Here is a 22691-nt window from a genome sequence, read left to right on the forward strand (position 1 = left end):
GCATTCTTCCCCCAAAGGTGCCAGTGTCTGTCTCAGTACCATCACATCCACACAGACATGGAGACCCAAAGCCTTAGGATGCCCCATTGGGTGAAGCCCTCTCTTCTGAAACCTCTCCAGAATATCCTACCAAAGAGGTCCCTCAAAAGAGATTATGCAAGAGGAAGCATTTAGACTCCCCGGAGGAGTCCATTACTTCAGATACAGACCTCAATGAATCAGAAGGGTCCCCACGGTCACTCACTGAGGATGTCTTCTTTGCAGACATCCTAGAAATCCTAAAGCAGAGAGCTGGCTGGAAATCCATCAACCCTTCTGAGGAGGAGTCTGTATACCTGGAGGCTTGTGGGTCTCGACCTTCCACCTCTTTGGTGTCTCCACCTTTTGACGAACTTGTGACTATAGTTAGTCGAAAGGCATGGGAGTCTCCAGTCTCAGTGGAACCTGTTCCTCGGAGGCCAAATAAGTTTATTTCTGCACCTTTGGACAAGGAGTTTGTTACTAAGGGCGTCCCAGTAGATGCTGTGGTGGTGGCAGCAGCCACCAAAAAGGAACTTTCAGAGACATCCTCGTCTGTCCATACACCGAACAAAGAGTCTTGTACAATGGACAGATATGGGAAGAGCATTTTCTCTTCAGCAACATTTGCACACTGATCACTGAATTATCTAACTCATTTTACTAGGTTGCAGAGAGATTTCCTGAAAGAGCTAGGAGGTACTGTACAAGGTTCACTAGCTGCGGGGATTCTAGACAAGGTTTCCACTCAGCTCTCCACCTTAAACTCTGTGGTCAACTCCTCCATGAGGCTTATTTCTTACGCAGCAGATGGAGCGAGCAGGGCAGCGGGTTTAGGAATTTCCCTGGGTAGACATTCCTGGATGTACTTGTTTGACTTTGTGGAGCCTTTTAAGTCTGCCTTTGTTAATGCCCCTTCAATGGCTCGTTACTCTTCGGGCCAAAAGTTCAGGACACACTCACCAGGTGCAAGCAAGAAGGAAAAACTCTCTCTGCCATCACTTCTGGCAATCAAAAAGATTGTTTTCCATGTCAAGAATTTTAGATCGCTGGATGTTGCAGGTTCAAAGAGGGGAAGACTCAAACAGGACAAATCAAAGTTTAAGTCCCATGGTGGTAGAGGGGTCTTAATGGGTGGTCTTCATAAAATAGTGCCCGTTAGGAAGGCTTTGCATCAGATTTGGGGCTAAATCGCTTATATGAAAATTAGAAATAGCTGCTAATTGGACTCGAATGGTAGCTGCAGCTACTCCTTCATTAAACAGTTTCGTTAGAAATTAAAGAATAGAGCCTATAGGAGCAGAAAAATTCTTGACATGGAAAACAATCTTTTTTGATTGCTATCACTTCTCAGTAGTGATGGTGCTGTGATAGCGCTGTCGTCTCACAGTAAGACATTGTCTCGTTCGATTCTCAGTTAAAGCGTCTTCTGTCTGGAGACATGCATGAATGGGCGTACCTTTGTTGAAGGTTGTGCGTCAGGGCTGGCAACTCGACACGTAAAAATCTACTGCCAATCATTAGCGGACCGGAGTTCCGCTGTGGCGACCCCTAACCGGGAAAAGCTGAAAGACACAACATCACTTCTGCGAGAAGGGTTTCAGAGCTGCAAGCATTATCAGTAAAGCCCCCTACATGCTTTTCCACAAAGACAGAGTATCCCTGCAAACGAACGCATCCTTCCTACCGAAAGTATGCTCACAGTCTAATTTAAATCAGTCCACAGAACTACCAGTGTTCTTTCCCAACTATGGCAACAAGGCAGAATGTATGTTACACCAACTAGATGTACACAGGCAATTACGTTTCTACTTACATAGGACAAAGGGCTTCAGAAAATCTGACTAATTATTACTTTCATTTTCAGAAGCTAAGAAAGGTGCTCCTGTTTCTAAGATCACACTTTCAAAATGGCTATCAGATTGTACTACCTTTGCATACAAATCTAACAACAAAGATCTTCCGTGTAAAGTCAAGGGTCAGTCTATGAGAGCTGTAGCAACTTCTGCTTTCATGCTAGACTACCAATTGATACCATTTGTGCTGCTGCAACATGGGCAAGGCTTCAGACCTTTATCACCCATTACAAAGTGGATTTGGCCTCCAGGAACAGGGCCTCCTTTGGGTCCACTGTTCTGAAGAATATTCTCCTGTGAGCCCCCCAAGAAATATGGTGCTAGGGACGCTGTCCCAACCAGTGGAGAACGAAGGCGGGACAGGACAACATCATATAAAGAAGTTATGCACTCACCATAACGTTCCATGTGTGTTGTCCATGTCGCCTTTATTCTCACATCCCACTCTTCTTCCCCCAGCCCTTTGGCTTCTGGAGGACCGAGCGGTCACATTTGGCAAATAATGTTCTCTGACCTTCTTCATTGTTCTATAAAGTATAAAATAGTGCATTGAGAAACTGCTATTATCAGCAAACAAGATCTGAGGAGCTCTCCTGGGGCATGATGGGATAGGGATACAGCCACAAGCCAGTGGAAGGCCTCAAGCTTTTGTATACGGCCGAGTCGGAACCGAGAATCGATTCTGAACCCAACCAGTGAAGAATGAAGGAGAGAGGGACAACACACATGGTACATTATGGTGAGTGCATAACTTCTTTTTTACAAAGATGACCATGATCAATATATTGTATGCTTAGGCAAATTGGTATATTATCACCAGTCTCTAAAATCCTTGAAAAGTGTATCAGCAGGCAAACCCTCCACCATCTAGCTAAAGGTAATCTGTTTTCATCCACTCAGCATGTTTTCAGCCTAAGTTATACATAGCACAGACATAGCATTAGTCACCTTTCTAAACACACTAAATCAGTAAGAAAACAACAATCCAATATCTACCCTATATCTTCTAAATCTGTCTAAAGAATTCAGTTCAGATCTGAGTCTCATTACATTTCTACTCCCTTTTTTCTTCTTGTATTTTACTTAGTCTAGGAACCTTAGTCTTGTAGTATCTGTGTGATCTGAGCCTTATATGTGCATTTATACTACATGTTTAAAGCTTACTGGTTGGATTTCTCTCTAACTCGCCTCTTATAACCTGTGCTGAGCTGTGCAGCAGTGGTTTGCAGTGCCCTGCATAGAAGCAGACATCTAGAGTTGTAATTTTACATATAAAACTTCCTTCCCTTGCTATTTTCTGAAGTATCTAGCTGAGTGTATTTAATTTGCCCACTGAGAAACATTACTCTGAGTGTTGTTCTAGATCAGTTCTAGACCTCGCCTTCTTGCCAAGTTTCTAATCCCCAGTTGCACCACCCCTCTTAGAGCACAAAAAAGAGGATCTGCAGCCATTCCTAGTGTCTCTGTAGCCAGCTTAGTGGAAATGGGCATCTTGAGACAATATATTAATTGTCTCATGTTTACTGACAACCACCTTATTCTTAAGTGGACAGACACAGTATGCAAGAGATGTAATTACACTTTGTCTTTGGAGGCAAAGCTCTCGCATACAGACACTGATATTTCCAAACAGGTTGACAGTAACACACACACACACACATATACACACACACATATACACACACACACACACACACACACACACACGTACACCTACTGTTAATCAGACACACAGGCTCACATATGCTGAGGCTCTTAAATGCAATCGACCCAAATCTCAAAGACCTCACCTACATTATCCTCCACAAAGACAACACTCCCTAAGATATGCACAGCTACATCTCGCAATGTCTCAACCTGTAAGCCCTTAAGGCAAACTGCCAAACAACTAAATGTATTGGTCACTGGAGACTATTGTGAGACGCACTGATGCCCCATTCACCATGGTGAACAAGGAGACACTCACTGCCAGTTGCCTATTAGGTGTAAGAATCCACCAGATCACACATGCACTCAGGATATTGAACCGCAAGTACCAGCATAACTCTGTCTTAGTCCACGTGGGTGTTAATGACCCGAGACATACCTCAATGGAGTATATGGAGAGAGACATTATAGAGCATTCAGATTGTGTCCCAGGCAGGTATAAGCCTAGCACTGAGCAGCATTCTAACTTCTCCAAGGACAATACCACATTATAAACAGAAGATGATTGACTTTAACAATTGGCTTTGTGACCCCCCTTCACTGGCCCAGTAATCAAGGAGCCTCAATCCTCACCACTGACAACAGTGGGGAACGTACACACTGTGAGGATAAGTACACACGCACAGTAAAGTGCAATTTCCCTTAAGAGCACACAGAGATCACAGTCAGTCTGGGGCTGGTTTCTCCCTCTTTCTCCAGATCCCCAATAAGACTCCCCACTGGCACAGCTATAGAGTTGAGATTTCAGCTGAGTAGCCAAGCTAAAACCTCCAGCACCCTCTCTATCCAACCAGTGCTTTCTGTCCCTGCCCAAGTAGCTCTCACACACACACACGCACACACTTTGAGGTTTGATTTATATACAAACATGCACACACAACTGGGAAAGGCTGGCACAGGTTTACTAGCTATGCACCCTTCTGCCCAGACTGTAAGGTAGTTCCAGCTGCCATCAGCCACTCTTATCACCTACTTTAAGGCCCTTAGCAAAGGATGCCCTATCCTACTGTGTAATGTTACTATTAATCCAAATGGTAGCCTAACCAAGAGCAAGGCTATTTAGGAGTAACCTGTACAGTGTCACCATATAGATATGCAAGTACTCTAAGAGCTTAAATATCTCTAAACAGACCAGCTACAATTAAAAGGTTTAAATATATTTAATAATAAATAATAAAATAAGGCAATACTCAGTAAGTAATCAGTTACATCACAGTTCAGAATCACAGGAAATATTTAAAACAACATTGCAGTACAGTCTCAAATAAAGAAAAAAACATCTAAGCTATACTTTATTTTATTCCTATCTGAATCTAAAATAGTTACTATGCCCTAAAAACTTACAGCAAGGCAAGTGCAGATTTGGTGTGAGTGGATGATTCCAGGTCAAAGACAAAATACAAAGTGTCTCATATCTGTTTGAGAGAGTTCTTAAATTAATATCAAATATTACTGCTGGAATATTGGCAGCATGACATCACTTTGTCACCTGACTTCAATTCCCAGGCTCAAAAACAACCCACTGCAGCTGGTATCATTTAACATCTCTCTGTGAAAATACATAGTCTTCAGATGCCTGCAGATCCTGGAAGTCATAAAACAATAAAACACTTCTACATCTCAAACCTAACAATTACGTCTCTTTCAAGACAATGCAAAAAACTTCTAACTCTAAACATTGTGAGTGCTACTGCACTGAAACTGAGAGATAACATCTTTTATTTATGACCCAGCTATAAAGTAACTTAACTTCAACTATGTTTTGCAGGTTACTCTCCAGTTAAAAAAAAAATATATATATATATATATATATATATATATATATATATATATATATATATATATATATATATATATATACTGTTACAGTAGTGCATAAAAATATCTGTTCAGCACATGTCTATGCAATATGTCCTACAGTTACGAGATAGTGGTAACATAAGCAATTGCGTCCTGCTGATATTCATAAATGACACACAACTATTTACAAAATTCCAGATAGCTGGTTTGGCAATATCTCTTTATGTTACGTTTCTCTATAAGTCTTATTAATATTCACAAATGACATATAAATATTTACAAAATTCCAGATAGGTGGGCTGCCACTATTTTCCCTTTGTCACATGCTTCATTACTGGTGTCATTGAAACGTGATCCAACATTTGTCAGCTTGGGAGAAATGATCGACAGACCACTTTGCTTTGTCAGGAATGGTCTGCACCCACCCCCACTAGACTTTCAGATATTGGCAAAAGCATTATCCACCCCTATAGTGCCTTTTTTTAGGTAATGTCAGTCTCGTAAACCATCCAACACAGTAATTTCTACATAAGATAAACTAAAGGTGTTAGTGCTCATGGCTAGGATTCTCAACAAGAAGCTTCACTCCCTGAAAGCACTTCTCAGATTGGAGAGTGTTGACATCTGTGCAGTTACTTAGACATGGTTTAAAGCCATGGAAGGCACCTCGGTAGTACAAGGCTATAATGCCTTTCACACATTTAGATCAGCTAATGCAGGTGAAAGGACAAGAGGTGGAGGTGTATCAATCTACATAAAAAGTAAGCACACCTCAAGATTGGTCAAACACTACTCCATGCCCAAGTAACCTTCGGTAAAGTCCAATACCATATGCTTGCTAGTTATAGATCCCCATCTATGACCCAGGCTTGCTGTATCACATACTTGAATGCACTGGAGTTATTCACACTTCAGCCTAAAAAACATATTCATGGGTGATTTCAGCTATCCCACCATAAACTGGGATATCTACCCAAACACTAACATGCAGGCTCAAAGATTCTTGGATTTTGTGAATGCACATTCCCTGGAACAGCTAGTCTGCACACCTGCAAGGGTGCTAATATCCTGGATCTGGTGCAAACAAATATGAAAGAACATCACACCCCCCTTTGTGTAATGCCCTTGCTGGTCAGATCCCATCACAAAGCAGCAGCCCTTGACATAAATATAAAGGCTGAACTCCCAACAAAGCCCCAGAAGCTTTAAGAACTTTTCCAAGGCTAACTACCTTCTGTTAAGTGAAGGCATATCTAAATTCCAAGTCCCCTCAAACTCAGAACATGGTGGCCTATGTGGAAATGTTTAAGGAAACCCTGTACAAACATCTACACAACTGCATAGAAACAGCAGTACCAAACCGAAATGAACTTCGGGCATATTCCAAAAACACGTCCCCTTGGTGGACCCCCAGTAGGTTGTACAACAAAAGAAAGAAAATTCTGTCCAAAAATCAGAAGGGCTATGACCAAAATACAAAAAACTCTCTCATCAGTCTCAGCATGCAACTTAGGGGACTAATCAAGTCTTCCAAAGCCAACTTTGAGACAAATATAGCCTCCCAGGCTAAGGATAACCATAAGGCATTTTTCAGTTATGTATATGATCTTAAAGAACACCCAACAGTGTGTGGAAGTAATAGTAAATGGAACTTCCTATACTGACCCAGGGGATACAGCAAATTTGCTAGCCAATAAATGTGGCTCTAAATTCAACCCCATCACCCCCAGTTTCCCATCAGGAAATACCCTCTACCATTTCTTCCCCAAATATTACTAAAGAACAGGTCCTAATTTCACTCTCCAGAGCTAAAACACTAAATCAGTGGGTCCTGATAATATCCCATGAAGCCTTCTAAATAACTTGAAACATGACCTATGACCTGTCAGGCTCACTAAAATCTCTGTTCAACCATAGCTTCCAGACAGACTTCATCCCTTGGGAATGGAGGACTGCATCTCTCAGCCCTCTACACAAATGTTGACCATCAGCAGACCCAGAGAACTATAGACGCATAAGTTTGACTAGTCTTATATGCAAGGTCATGGAAGGAATTATTGTGGACCTGATAAACAAAGATAGGACATTTTCAAACACTGGACACATCCCAGTTCAGTTTTGTCATGGGCACGTAATGCCTACTAAACTTGGTGGACTTCTTCAGGAAGGTCACAAGAGCCATGGACAAGAGCAAAATGGTGCATACTGCCTACCTTGACCTAGCAAAGGTATTTGACACAATACCTCACTCAAAAATTTAGGAATTGGGACCTATGTCACCCAATCAATAGCCAAATGATTAGCACACATAAAGTTAGGTTGGGGGAATCCATCTCCACCAAGAGACCTATAAGTAGTGGTGTCCCACAGGGTTTTAGCACTAGGACCTCTTGTTCTGAATATACTTCTCTGAAGTCGAGGCAAATGTTGAGGACCTTTGGCTGACAACATTTGCTGATGACTGCAAGCTAGTTGCAGTCATTGAATCCCCCAAAGATGTGGATATCCTCTAGGAAGGTCTGACACAGACAGACAACTGGTGTCAGAACCATGGCATAAAGCTTAATACAAAAAAAAAAAAACAGCATACTTATACCCTTTGGGAATATGACAACCTCTGCAAATTTTACAACATTGTTAACACTCCCCTAAGAGTAGACCCAGTGGTAAGGGACTTGGGAACTCACGTTGATAGTAACCTGAACTTTGGTCACCATGTAGCTATGATAGTGAGAAAATCATTCTACGTGACACAACTTATAAGTAAGGGCATGGCATCAGGATCTAAGGAGATCATACTCCCACTATATAATTGGCCCTCAGACCAATAATTGAGTACAGTGCATCCTTTGGCATGTTTCTAGCCAAGCATTTGCAACAGCTGGAGCGGCCATAGAGGTTCCTCATTAAAAGAATACAGGGTGTAATTATTATGTCCTTTACGGACTGCCTCAAAGCCCTGTCCCTGTGCCTAGTCTCTTACAGACTACTGAAAGGTGATCCATGCCTAACCTACAAGGCATTCTGTGATCCAGCACTGATGGATCTGCTGCCCATTTGCAAAACAAACAGTACTAGAATTACCCAGTTTAAGTATCTAAACCTCGTCCGTGACATAAACAAAACCTGTTTGAGAGACAGGTATGTGTCTCAGAGATTATCCCCTTCTCTGGAACAAACTCCCCCTTCATATGAAACAGAGCTGTTCCCTAAGCTGATTCAAATGCAGTTTGGAGCAATGGATGAAAAATCGTAAATTCACCCCTGGTTTGTCACCTGTGGTGCTTACGGATAGGGGCTTTTTCTAGATGCCCTAAGGCACAGACATATGCCAAAATCATTCTAGACTGTGGTCATTAAAAATTGGAAAAATTTGGGGTATGAATGGGTAGGCTTAAAAAGGCTCAAGGGTCGTTAGCTTAATAACCTCTTATGATCCTATGAAAATATCTCAGAATTTAATACCTGTATAAATAAAACGATAAAACAGGTGACCTACACTAAACTGCTGAGAGTCGTCATAGATTGTAACCTAATGTGCAATCACCATACAAAGTATGAAGTAACAAAAACTATTCAGAGAATTAAGCACTGTGTACAGAATTAAACCCTGTTTTAACACCACAGGCTTGCACTGCTGTTCCTAAGTTCACAGCAAACCATCACAAAAAATCCACCATTGGACATCACTAAATCTGATGTCATAGTTAGCATGTTTGACATTCATTAACTGTTTCTCAACTAAAAACTGTACACATCTTACATAAACTATATAAATGCCTAGCAATTTAAAGATGTCATCAGCCAGCACATATAACAATTCTAGGCAATTCAGATCACAATGCTAAACAGTACAAAAATCAAAAAACTACAATTGTAACTCTTTATGCTGTTCACACCACTAAAATGTGTAGCAGTGCCAAAAGATTGCAGGACAGAAAATAAACTTAACAGTCTTCCTTCATAAACTATGAAATCTCTTAGTACACAATTGGAACTGCTCATACATTAAATGATAGTTACCATACCACACTGTTGTTTGCATAACTATATACAAATACAACTATAGAAAGTTTTCTGTTGCTTTCTAATATGCTTGCATGTGTTTTCCACTCCCCTTTGATACCCTATCTGCTACACTACTTATATATAAGTGTTTTCATATTGCTTATTTCCCTTACCCCCCCAGACTCCATTTACTACAATTACTATATCTACTTTCTTTCATATAATCCTTTAAATCATTTTGTCTCTATCATACCTCATTATAAATTCTTCTTTACTAGAATAACTGACTCCTTGATACTGCAAACGTACAAATCTCCTCAGCTGATTTACATTAATTGTATTAAGTCTGATATTACAATGTAGTGCAACTTGAACTTAAATGCTTGTCATTTTCAACCTTGGTTTCATTTCTACTGCTGTATATTGTATATCTGTTTTGTACGTATGTAATATGTATTTAAACACCCTTATTAAAATATGACTAAAGAACTAGACAAATACATATTTACAGAAAATAAAACAAAGCATATTAACATTTTTTCCATTTACATACATTATGTATCACATATCTTTTCTTTCTTTGCAACTATCATCAGTCCAACATATTACATACATTGCTGAATTCCTGCCTTCCCTTAAACCTCAATCCTTCTTCTGAACATTATTCTGCATATATTCCCACAAGTTACATTTATTTCTATATAATGTGATCCTTCCCTTTTCTAATGATCCCTCTTCCAGTTCTTTTATCTTTTTAGTAGTAATCAGAATATCAAATGCAATTGTTTTAGACTTTGTTTTTCATTTTTTAGTAATTGCTTTTTTTCATTTTTTAGTAATTGTTTTTTTAGCAGCCAGCAGAATTAAACTTAATAATACATTACTATGTCTAGGCATTTCAGAATGTGTGTTCCAGTTCAAAAGAACCATTTGCTGACCTGATATTAATGACAGATTAAGATTCACAGCTGGAGTGCCTTCTGTGTGGAGTCTGCATGTCCTCCCCGCGGTCGAGTGCCCTCCAAAAGACATGCATGAATGGGCGTGCCTTCGCTGAAGGTCAGGCTGGCAACTCGGCACCATAAAAAATCTACTGCCAATCATTAGCGGACCGGAGTTCTGCTGTGGCGACCCCTAACCGGGAAAATCCGAAAGATGAACAAACTCTGTGCATGATTTTGAAAATCTGCCAACTCGTTACATTTCCAAAACATATAGTAATAGCACAAGAGCAAAACAATGAAGAGGTATGTCACATCAGTGCAAAGTCCCATATACAGGGTATCTCCAAACTCTCTGAGAACGAAGAAAACAAATCCAGTTCAGATAAAAAGTATAAATATACGTTTATTGCAATGACAGGTTAGCGCTTTCACAAAATAGCTTCTTCAGACCTAAAAACAATAAACTTTCAAGCAGTTTAAATACTCTATTTGGCGGGAAAACGTAAACCCTTCTTAAAGTGACATGCATATTAATCACATTCACTTCACAAAACACAATAAACACAATAGTCATGAAAATAAACTCATGATATAAATCTTGAGGGCTATAAAATCTATAAAATCAAAATTATAGCAATCATTCATATAAATATATAGGAAAATGTATCCTAAAACTACATATAAAAACATATAAAATATATATAAATATATATATATATATATATATATATATATATATATATATATATATATATATATAACAAATCAATGTCTTAACTTCCTCATTCTAAGGAAGGGTTGTATGGAGACCTTACCATTAAGCCCAGGTGGCATATCGGATCTGAACTTAATGATCCAATTTGTTTCCCTGGCTTCAGTGTAGGTTCTAATGTCCCCACCTCTAATGGTTTTGTACATTGTCTCAACTATTTTAAAAATAAAAGAATGCCCATCGCCTCTGTCAAGGACATGCTTCGCTAAAGCATTGTGGACACTACCTATCCTAATATGATATAGGTGTTCACGCATTCTATCTCTAAGGCATCTATTAATTTTACCTATATAGAATGCAGTTCCCATGTGCTCTAACTGTATGACTACAGATGTTGTTTACATGGCCTCTTGTATAGGTTGTTCCGCATTCTATCTACCTTGACAGATAGAGCACATGGGAACTGTGTGACTACAGATGTTGTTTACATGGCCTCTTGTATAGGTTGTTCTGCATTCTATATAGGTAAAACTAATAGATGCCTTAGAGATAGAATGCGTGAACACCTATATCATATTAGGATAGGTAGTGTCCACAATGCTTTAGCGAAGCATGTCCTTTTCAGAGGCGATGGGCATTCTTTTATTTTTAAAATAGTTGAGACAATGTACAAAACCGTTAGAGGTGGGGACATTAGAACCTACACTGAAGCCAGGGAAACAAATTGGATCATTAAGTTCAGATCCGATATGCCACCTGGGCTTAATGGTAAGGTCTCCATACAACCCTTCCTTAGAATGAGGAAGTTAAGACATTGATTTGTTGTATATATATATATATATATATATATATATATATATATATATTTTATATGTTTTTATATGTAGTTTTAGGATACATTTTCCTATATATTTATATGAATGATTGCTATAATTTTGATTTTATAGATTTTATAGCCCTCAAGATTTATATCATGAGTTTATTTTCATGACTATTGTGTTTATTGTGTTTTGTGAAGTGAACGTGATTAATATGTATGTCTCTTTAAGAAGGGTTTACGTTTTCCCGCCAAATAGAGTATTTAAACTGCTTGAAAGTTTATTGTTTTTAGGTCTGAAGAAGCTATTTTGCGAAAGCGCTAACCTGTCATTGCAATAAACATATATTTATACTTTTTATCTGAACTGGATTTGTTTTCTTCGTTCTCAGAGAGTTTGGAGATACCCTGTATATGGGACTTTGCACTGATGTGACATACCTCTTCATTGTTTTGCTCTTGTGCTATTACTTTTTGCTTTTTTATTGTCGTTTGGCTTGTTGCACTAGAGCATTAACTCCGAGCGATTCCGTATTTTGTTGTTATATTTCCAAAACATATGTTCCCAGTTACCTCTTTTTTTCACATCACACCTCCAACATTTGCTACCTACCCGAGGAAAAATTCTTTGAAGTTCTATTAATTATCCCTTTTTAACAGCTTCTTTCTAGATTCTTTCACATGAGATTCCCCATCAGTTTCCCCTTGCCTATACTCTTATATCAATTCCAGGTAGGGAAGGCAGTCACTACCCTGCACTCCAAACATCTTCTTGGCCCCATCCCACTCTGTTACCTTTCCCGTTTTAGTTATTAGTTCACAATACCTTTGATTCATTTGCCAGTTTTCTTCAGTAAATTCCAACTCCTTATTGTCTGTTTTATGTACCCCTACTTGCAGTTATCCATACTGGCAAAATCTCCTTTTGGCTTAGTTTCTAGAATACTTTTTGCTACTTTATGAATATAGTATTCTGTATGGTGGTGATTGTTCTCCTTAAGGATCTGTATTCAGAATCAGACTATCTTTATTTCTTGACCTTCTCCCTCTTCCTCATCATCACCCTTTTCCATTTTGAATTATAGCCTTCTATTTGTGTTATGTATATGAGCCTTAACCATGTAACTCTAAAGTATCCCTTCAGATCAGGTAATTCTAAACCACCTTGTTCTATTGTCAGAAATTCCTTCAAAGTTTTATTAATTATTGTCCACAACTTCTACTCTAGTTGATAAAAAATATACCAAACCCATGTGTAAAATTAAAGGGACTAAAGTATTTTCATTGCTTGTATCTTACTATTGATATCCATAAACAAGAGCTTCCAGATTTACAGCTTTTTTTTATCCTTTGTTTAGTTATTTTCACATATCCTTAGCTTCCATAACAGAAGCCCTTCTAATCCATACTCCTAAATATTTCATCTTATTGTGTCCCCATAAATACTAGGATTGCTGAACCAATTCAAGTGTGGGTACATAATTTACAGCTATAGCATTTCTTTTATCTTCATTATTTTAGATCCTGAAAAGACTTGAAACTGTCTCAAAAATTTTTTTTCTGGATTTCCATTGTTTTCTGGATTTATCGGGTGCAAAATATCATCATCTGCATTTTAGATATAAATTTAGAGATTTATAAATGCATGTACACCTGTTTGCTAGTTAGATACATACACTTCTGTTTTGCTAGAATGTTGTTGTTGTATGTAGAATAATATAGTCCGTCAAATGCATACATTTCTGTTTGCTGGCATAGATATATTAAAGGGTTAAACTGTCCTCAGCAAAAAAACAAATAAATAAAAAAACGGCATTCGTCTGCAAATGTAACATGAGGGTCTGGTACAGCTTGAGAAAAAGTATGATAAGTATAATGCCTTAAAAGAGGCATTCAGTTGTGTGTAAGCTTCAAGGAATTACAGATAAGAAATTTCCTGAGGCACAGGTGTAGGGAGTATGGGAAAGCTGCTTTCACATGGAAACATTCACAGTAAATTCACCTTGAAACAGAACAGACTGTATAACATCAGAGGATACCAAAGTAACAGACTGCAAATTCCAAAGGTATTAAACAATAGACTGTTCTCATGGACAGGATCCAAACTGCAGAAGAAAAAAGTGTATATAAGGACAGTAAAAGTGTATGATATTAGATCTGAGCACTGGAGATCATTCATGTTGTATGAGAAGTAACTCTGAAACAGTAAATGCTGTAAACTGCACAGTATTGCATGTGTTGTCTGTTATTTATAGTTACTTCAATAGTACTGTGTAATGGTTCAGAGGTTAATAGTCTGCAAAATTTCTGTGCACTAACCAGACTTTGTTTTTGTCTTGTGATTCTGCACGGGCTGCCTCATATTTCTCAGTATTCTGTTCTGCTGACTTGAAAGCTCTTACGCATTTCTGAAAAAGTGTTTGCATATGTTGTCTAAACTTTCTGAGCTCCCTGTCTCTGTCTGTCTCTTTGAAGTTTATTAAATCTTTCTGTCAGTTCCCCATGAACCTCGTCTTTGTTCTTATCTGTTTTTGTACTGTGCAGTGGCTTTATACCACTTTTTTCTAACAAGTTGTACAGGAGATTCTGTCAATAACTGACTTGACTGCCATTGTAACTCTGAAATTAACATTTCACATGTGGTAACAGGACATAATGCAAATGTATGACCCTTATCTGGTTGTTTACCATTAAAAATGGTCTGAACTGTACTCTTATGACATTGCACACAGAAAGCAGTTTCATATGACTTGCACAATAAACATTTACTGTCATACCAATCATGTTTCTGTTTAAGATACCAGTCAAACATAATCAATTTACATAATTCCTGACTGTCAACTTGCCCTAATAGTTTTACATTTGCTGATATGCTGTTTATACAACTTTTGTAGTGTTATCTAAAATTGACACAATAATAGTAATACTGTATTTACTATCTTTTTTACTAGCCTGATTCACGGCATTCATGCTGTTATGGAACATCAAAAAATTTGCTTACCAAGTCCACAAAAACTTTAGATGGCCAGTCTGGTCGCCGTAGATGGTTGAAAACTTTTGTAGTTACTTGAAAAGCTGGTAAAACAAATCTGGCAGTTGCAGATTCGAACCCAAGATTTTACCAACCTGGAGAATTTATGACACCGATTACTTCCTGCACAGTAGTCCTCTGGATTCAGACGTCTGAGGACCTGTACTGCTGCAAACTGTGGAACTTGAAGTGCTCCTATTCCGGACTCAATCACATACATAAATGCTAGTTACTGCGCTTTTACTGAAGTGACCTTATACAAGGCACAGGCACCACTCCCCATCTGTTCAGATACAGGTAAGGGTCGCCATTGAAAAGTTATTTAAAATGAATAATCAATGACAGTCTTGTCTTACTTACTGAAGCTGCCAACTGCAGCTCTGTGTTAGTGCCTAGTAATAATTATCTGCTGTTTTAGTGCCTTGTAAAAAAGTCTGGTTAGTGCACATAAGCCTTGCAGATTATTAACCTCTTAACCTTTATGCAGTACTATTGAAGTAACTTGTCTATATAACTGACTGTATGTACAATACTGTGCAGTTTACAACATTTACTGTTTCAGATTTACTTCTCATACAGCATAAATGATCTTCAGTGCTCAGATCTAACAAGAAATCAGATCTAACATCATGCACTTTTACTGTCCTTATATACACTTTTTTCTTTTGCAATTCAGATCCTGTCCATGAGAACAGTCTATTGTTTAATACCTTTGACATTTGCAGTCTGTTACTTTGGCATCCTCTGATGTCATACAGTCTGTTCTGTTTCAAGGTGAATTTACTGTGAATGTTTCCATATGAAAGCAATACAAAAAAATCTGGTTAGTAAAGAGTTAAAGCAACAGCAGTTAGCTACACTAATAAAATAATTTACAATATTCTACTCTACGTTTAGAAAATGGTTAGCATACACAGCAGGATCTAATGTAACTTTCATTCAGTTAAAGCAAGGCACTTATCAGTTAAACAGTGATGTAAAATGTATGACACTGTTCTCATAGCAAACACACAGGGGCAGCCTCTCATAGCTAAGCTGTTAAATAATTTCAAAATCACCATTTCAAATAAAACAGTTCTAGGGCATAAAATCCAATGAGAGTAGTTAAAAGCAGTAAAGACATGAAGTCACAAGACTGACATGCCTGTATTTTTTTTCATCTAAAGTACATCTGTTTAAAATGCACAAGAGCAAAAGACAGACAACAACAAATGTAAATAATGTAAATATATCTGTTTGAAGCATGTGTTAGTTAAGCCAATATCTCTTTTGTTTTTTTACAGTATTTTGTAATTGTATAATAGCATCCGAAATAGCTGACTCCAGCAAAAACAGTATTCAAAAGCAATGTTAGTAATATATAAGGTTGTACTGAATACATAATACTACAAATAAAACCCAAGTTTAAATTTTATGCATAGTTATGCAAATTACAAATACTTATTACAATTCTAAGTGTTTTACAACTGCATTCTAATATCAAGCTGCAAGTGTATTAACAAATGACTGAAGATAAAGAAAGTGCTGAAGGGGTTAAGAGATGTGCTATCATTTTTAGAGTCTGGAATGTGCAGAAAAGAAAAAAAAGTAAGACATTTTGTTTTATGTGAGCTCGGATCTTCCCAGGCTGGAAGAAATAAAATGTTACTGATACTGAAATTTATAAGGTCAAAAAAATAAGACTGGTTGCCAGCCAGTTTGGCTTACATTTTTCTAAAACATTATTGTTACTAAAACATAATTTTTATGTGTTCACATGCAGCATTAAGCAAACAAACACAAAAGCCTGCAGGAACCCTATTTGGTAATTGTAATAAAACGTCACAGTTGTGCATACATGTCATTAATAATCTATTTGTAGATAATGCTAAAAGTAAAAAAAAAAAACTCAGTTGCACTGAGTACAGCCAGTAAATGGGCCATGATATGCAGTTCAAATAAATTATGCAGGTCCCTAACAGCCAGAGGGCAGGCATACATTAAATTCTTACAGCATGAAGCAAACAAACAATACTACAATAAAACGCTGCATACTACAGGGAGGAGGTCACTTTTCAATTAAGGGACTAAAATAAAGGTACAAGAAAAAGACATATTGGTCTGTGTTAATTATTAAAAACATCTTTTATTGTCATTAAGTGATTAGGGTACCATCAACATGTACGGTATTGAGACAAAAAATACCAGGAATACGTTTTAATTTTTCAGTAATGTTTAATTAGCAGACTTCAGTTTAATACTAAGTTTGTAAATTGGACTCAGTGTACATTACAGCCCATATATGTACAAATGAAAAAACATTCTGTACAAGCAAGCATATGTTGTATAGTAAATGGTTTAATATGTAAACAGCATTCTTCAGTGTATAAACCATGTTTTCTACAACACTGTAAATCTGTGTAAATGGACAATTTTGCATTCAGGTTTTAAACCGTTCAAAGAAATTGCTCCTCATTCATTTGTATGTATAGTAAAAAGTCAAAGCTTGACATTTATGACATATGTGTTTAAAAAAAAAACAAGGCTGCAGTGCCTTTGCAGTAATATCCACAAGCATTGTCAATAAATCACTGTATAGAACATCACGGTATAGAGTCATATTCAGCAACTGAAAAATGCAGCTCATAACTGGTAAAACCTTTTTACAAGATGGTCTTCAAAAAGAAAAATGTTAAATTGCATAATTCATCCAATTCTAATAGTAATGCTTGTAATTATTGTGTTGACAATATAAAACTGTGTTAATTTGCTGCATCAAAAGAAAACTAAAGGTTTGGTTTCCTAATGTGTTTCACATAATCTGCGTTTTAAAACCAAACAGATGGAACTGTTGGATATATATTTAAAAATTATGTTTGCTAGTTAGATGCATACACTTCTGTTTGCTAGAATGTATGTAGAATAATATAGTCAGATGCATACATTTCTGTTTGCTGGCATACATATAGTAAAGGGTTAAAACTGTTCTCAGCTAAAAATCAAATAAATAAAAGACAGCATTCATCTGTAAATGTTATGTAAGGGTCTGGTACAGCTTGAGAAAAAGGCTCATAAGGATACCTACTTAAAAGAGGCTTTCAGTTGTGCGTAACCTTCAAAGAATTACAGATAAATTTCTTGAGACACAGGTGCAGGGAGTATGGGAATGCTGCTTTCATATGGAAACATTCACAGTAAATTCACCTTGAAACAGAACAGACATCAGAGGATACCAAAGTAACAGACTGCAAATTCTAAAGGTATTAAACAATAGACTGTTCTCATGGACAGGATCCAAATTGCAGAAGAAAAAAAGTGTATACAAGGACAGTAAAAGTGTATGATGTTAGATCTGAGCACTGGAGATCCTTCATGCTGTATGAGAAGTACATTTGAAGCAGTAAATGTAAGCTGCATAGTATTGTACGTATTGTCTGTTATACAGACAAGTTACTTCAATAGTATTGCATAAAGGTTAATAGTCTGCAAAGTTATGTGCACTAACCAGACTAATTATTACTAGGCACTAACACAGAGCTGCAGTTGGCAGCTTCAGTAAGTAAGGCAAGACCATCGTCAATCATTCATTTTAAATAACTTTTCACTGCAAATAAAGACAACTTTTCTTTTTTGCCATAGCAATTTTATCCTTGCATTTCTGAGTCACTTATTTTCTTTGCCAATGGCTCTAAATATAAAGCAAATAACAGAGGGGAAAGAGAACAACCCAGCCTGGTTCCTCTGTTCAGACACAGCTTATCAGAGATTAACTATCCTACTTTCATTCTTGTCTCTGATCTTCATATATCCTCCTAATTAACCTTACTGTTATTTCATGCACTACAAATGCTTGCTTTGCCCTGCTCTTAAAATACCAGCTTACTCTGTTGAATGCTTTTTCTGGATCAAGACTCACCAACAACATCAGTATTTTCTTGCATTGTATTTCACTCTTGGATCATCGTTCTATTAATATTGTCAAATAAAAGCAAAAAGCCATGTGTTCTACTGAGACTGGAAGGAATGAATGTGAGCAATTAAACGTAAATTAAGTTTATTTATCTGCTTTTCGTCCAAAGGACTTCATCAGAAAAGACTTTGCATTCAAATGCACATCTTTTTATATAAAAAGCATAATAGGATACTAGAATAATTACATCACAATTCAAATTTTTAAAGCCACAAGCTGTTAAAAACACAGAAAAAATACAAGAGAAAATCATTGTCCCCACCGTAACATTGTGCAAGTTTTCTAACTTTCATCCTTCTGTCCTTAAGAAAACACTTAATATTAATCGCCTTGTTTAAACCAGATTCTTGGTCAGCTTGTAACTTGATCTGCCACATAATTTCTTTTTTCTCTATAAAGTTCATTTGGTCCTCCACCCCCCATCTACTGGTACTTGTTCCAACACAAAAAGAGAACTTTGGTAAAATTCTTACTTATGCAATACTGTGTTTGTACAGAGCATTATCAGGATTCATAGTTTTTAAAGCATAAATGTGCTCCTTTATCCTTTTATTGAAGGCTGTTAAGGTCATACCTGTGTAAAAAGTTTCACATCCCATGCATACATTGATATAATCAATTCCAGTAGAAGTACAAGTAAACCTCCTACTGGCCGTCAGTATAGTGTTATAATGTAGTAACATAAGTACCTTCATGTATATATCTACAGGCAGTACAGAACCCACACTTTATAGGTACCTTTCAGTCTGTCAGTTAAGGGTATGTTTAACCAGAGTACTAGCATGCTCTAGTAAAGTCTTTAAAATAATTTTTTTTTTATAAACAAATATGGCTTCTAAGGCAGTTTTACAGAAAGAAAAATATGGATAAAGAGAGGGAGAAGGAGGGATTATTTAAGTGAGAAAAAGAAGACAGGTTGAGATGGAGATAAGACTAATTGAGAAGGTAATGGACTGGAGTATGGGAATGGAAGATATTTTTGTCTTTGCCTCCAGTTTTATACTGAAGGGGGAGGATCATCATTTTTTTGAGGAAAACTGTACAGCTGACAATTGTTGCTGTGGAAGCCAGAAAATAAGGTAAAGCATAACGTTGTGTCAATGGCTCAGCAGGTAGCACACATGCTTTTGGTGCTAATAGAGCAGAAGGCTGTGGGTTTTGTTCAAACTCCAGATGATTGGATTGCTGAAACTGCAGTGCAAAATTAGTGGGTGTTGCAATCCTGAATATGCCAATTTTCAGATTAGACAATAAACCAAGGTCCCATCTGCTTGACTTGGTGGTAGGTTGAGTGGATGTAAAAGATCCCACAGTACTTGTCAAAAAGAGGAAGCAAAGTTCACAGGTGCCCTTGCCAAATTTCTCTTAGTAATATAAGTACTATGCCAGGTCTCTCCTTAAAAGTGTCCACTAGCCTTATTGGACTAACTCGGTCAACAAAGGATAAATAAAGTGAGGACAGTGTGCAGGATCCTGAAATCATATTTCTGAAGATCCCAAAGCAAGAACTTTTAACTAGTTGCTCAGCAACAGAGAGATACCAAATGACTTGTGTTTTTCTGGAATGGTTATACTATAAGATCCACAAATAATGTGACACTTGTATTTTTATTTTTTTGCCTATTACCCCACGGGTACCCTGTTATTGTAGATTGCTTTATTCTCCTTGCTAGCGCCTCTAAATATAGTGTAAATAACAGTGGAGACAGCGAGCAAGCATCTCTTACTTCTGGAGAGTTCTGTAGGGTTTGATAAATTATTGCAGCTGTATTTTGACCATGTAAAGTACAGCTAGTATAGTGTCATTAAAACCAAGTATCATACAAGTTAAAGTAGAGCAGTATGATAACATACTGTTAAGATGTTCGTGGAATTGTGCCTGAGCAAGTACTGCTATTGCTATTCTGCAAAACAGGAAAATGAAAATGTTTAAATTTTTTATTTATTGATTTTATTTTATTTTTAGAAAAAAGTAAATCTGAATAACTGAAAATAACTTTGACAATTATCTTGCGTTATTGCCTTTAGTTACAGATAGAGAAACTCCTAAAATGGAATTTGGCAGTAAGAGTTTTCCATATCCTTATGAGCCTTGTTAAGGTAAGTACAGACTGATCATACTTAAACTAATTTTCTTACTGTATTGAATTATTCAAAGTAAGTTGTTTCACATTCGCTCTGTGCAGTTTTTGGGTGTTGTTGGGAAAAGTGTTTTTTGTGCCAGGTTTTATTTTCTATAAGATAACACATTTTAACGTTGCTATCTTATGACATGAGTTTTGTTACAGGAAGTTGAGTCTACAGTAAACAAAAGAAGCATACTTGTTAGATTATTGTACAGTAATGAATCAGTGAAGTCATATTGTAAAGTTTAATGAATGAACATTTGAATTTGAGAAAGACATTTCTATTAGATGCATATCTGTAATGCATTAAAACCTAATTCAATCCACTCTGACTTTGAAGGTTCCCTGCAGTGGGTAGACTGATATATTTGGGGATGTCCTTGTTTGATATCCCCATTTATGCAAAATTCATAAAATTTGTGGCTTCTGTGGTTCACATTATGATGTCAAACATTGTCAGGAGGGAAAGTGCAACATTTTCCACTTCCCATTTTTTTCTGCAGTTTATGCAGTTCAGTTTTTGATTTTTAAGGTATATTGCTGGAGAATTCAAACATTCGATGCCTAAGTTCCTAAAACCTTCATAGTACTCATGTGATGAAAGATCACTAGCCAAGGCTCTCACCTATGATATATAATGTGTGGAAACCGCAACATCTTTGTTGCTGTGGCCAGATAAAAGCTTTGGATATGATGGGCAATTGGGTGTTCTACTTTGCCATTTTGGGCATTAAGTCCCTTAACAGTCTGTCTCACCTGTCTTATTTCTAGTTCATCTTGGTGGATCGAATTCTGGAAAAGATGACATCTCCTTGCGTTAGAAAAGGCTCTTAAAATGTCTTCTCATTGGGCTTTCACATAGATCCCTTATGACTGTGCTGATACCTTGACCAGGTCATCAGACTTAAGGATGTATTGGTAGGTTGTTTTGACACTGGAATGCATGACTTGGGCTGTCTTACCTCAGTGACAAATAAATTCTAGATGGCACCATCTGGACTGTTAAGGTCTTTGACCATGCTTCCCAGTGTCTGGCAAAATAGAATACAGGCAGCTGCTACAGTAAAAGGTCTGAAGCCTTCCCCTGGTTTCATCCTCCTCTTTTGGGTCAAACCAAAGCTTTGCCAGTGAAGTCTTCCAGGAGGCAGGTTCCAGAGGCACTGCCACAGTAGTACTGTTTATTCCTCAAACTTGTCCAAGTAAGTCTGGTTCTCTGAGTTAACACCAGCTTTGAGGACCTTAAACAAAGATCAGTTCAGTGTTTATGTGCATTCTGTCAACACTCATCTGGCTATATCTTGGAGATTTTAACCACTCCCACAGAAGAGCCTTAGCTAAATAATCAATGGTCCCTGCAGATCTCTTGGAATTGGTTCAAATGTCATTTTTAAAGGAGCTGTAGACCTCATTTCTCTTCCAGAGAAGAAACAGAAGTTTTTTTCTTGTGTTGTCTTTGTTTAGCAGGAGACGAGAGAATTCTTTCCTATCCTGGGTCTTTGTGTCTTCAGCGAGCCATTCCAATATATTGTATTCTGGATAGTAACTCTCCAGAGAGCACGCTTCTCTGTGGCACATCACTTATATGATGTCACTGGACAGGATGAATGCCTTTTGTTATATCACTATCTGGTGTCTGCATAGAAGGTTCCAGGTTGGCTTTACTTCCAGCATAAATCGTTACCATTTGGAGCTTCCTCTGCACCTCTTTTATTTATGAAGGTGA

General features: G+C 37.5%; 1 protein-coding gene across 3 annotated transcripts in view; it reads left to right on the plus strand.

Annotated features, from left to right (window-relative positions):
* FANCD2 (FA complementation group D2) overlaps positions 1-22691 on the plus strand; it is a 1694389-nt gene that overhangs the window by 1489680 nt on the left and 182018 nt on the right. For all 3 annotated transcript variants that reach the window (XM_044077594.1, XM_044077597.1, XM_044077595.1), the window contains exon 38: positions 20871-20942. In XM_044077594.1, coding sequence (XP_043933529.1) covers positions 20871-20942 — 72 coding nt within the window. The remainder of the gene's footprint in view (positions 1-20870; positions 20943-22691) is intronic.

This window comes from Protopterus annectens, chromosome 7.part0 (genome assembly GCF_019279795.1).
Source record: "Protopterus annectens isolate FY-2018-M chromosome 7.part0, PAN1.0, whole genome shotgun sequence".
NCBI lineage: Eukaryota > Metazoa > Chordata > Ceratodontiformes > Protopteridae > Protopterus > Protopterus annectens.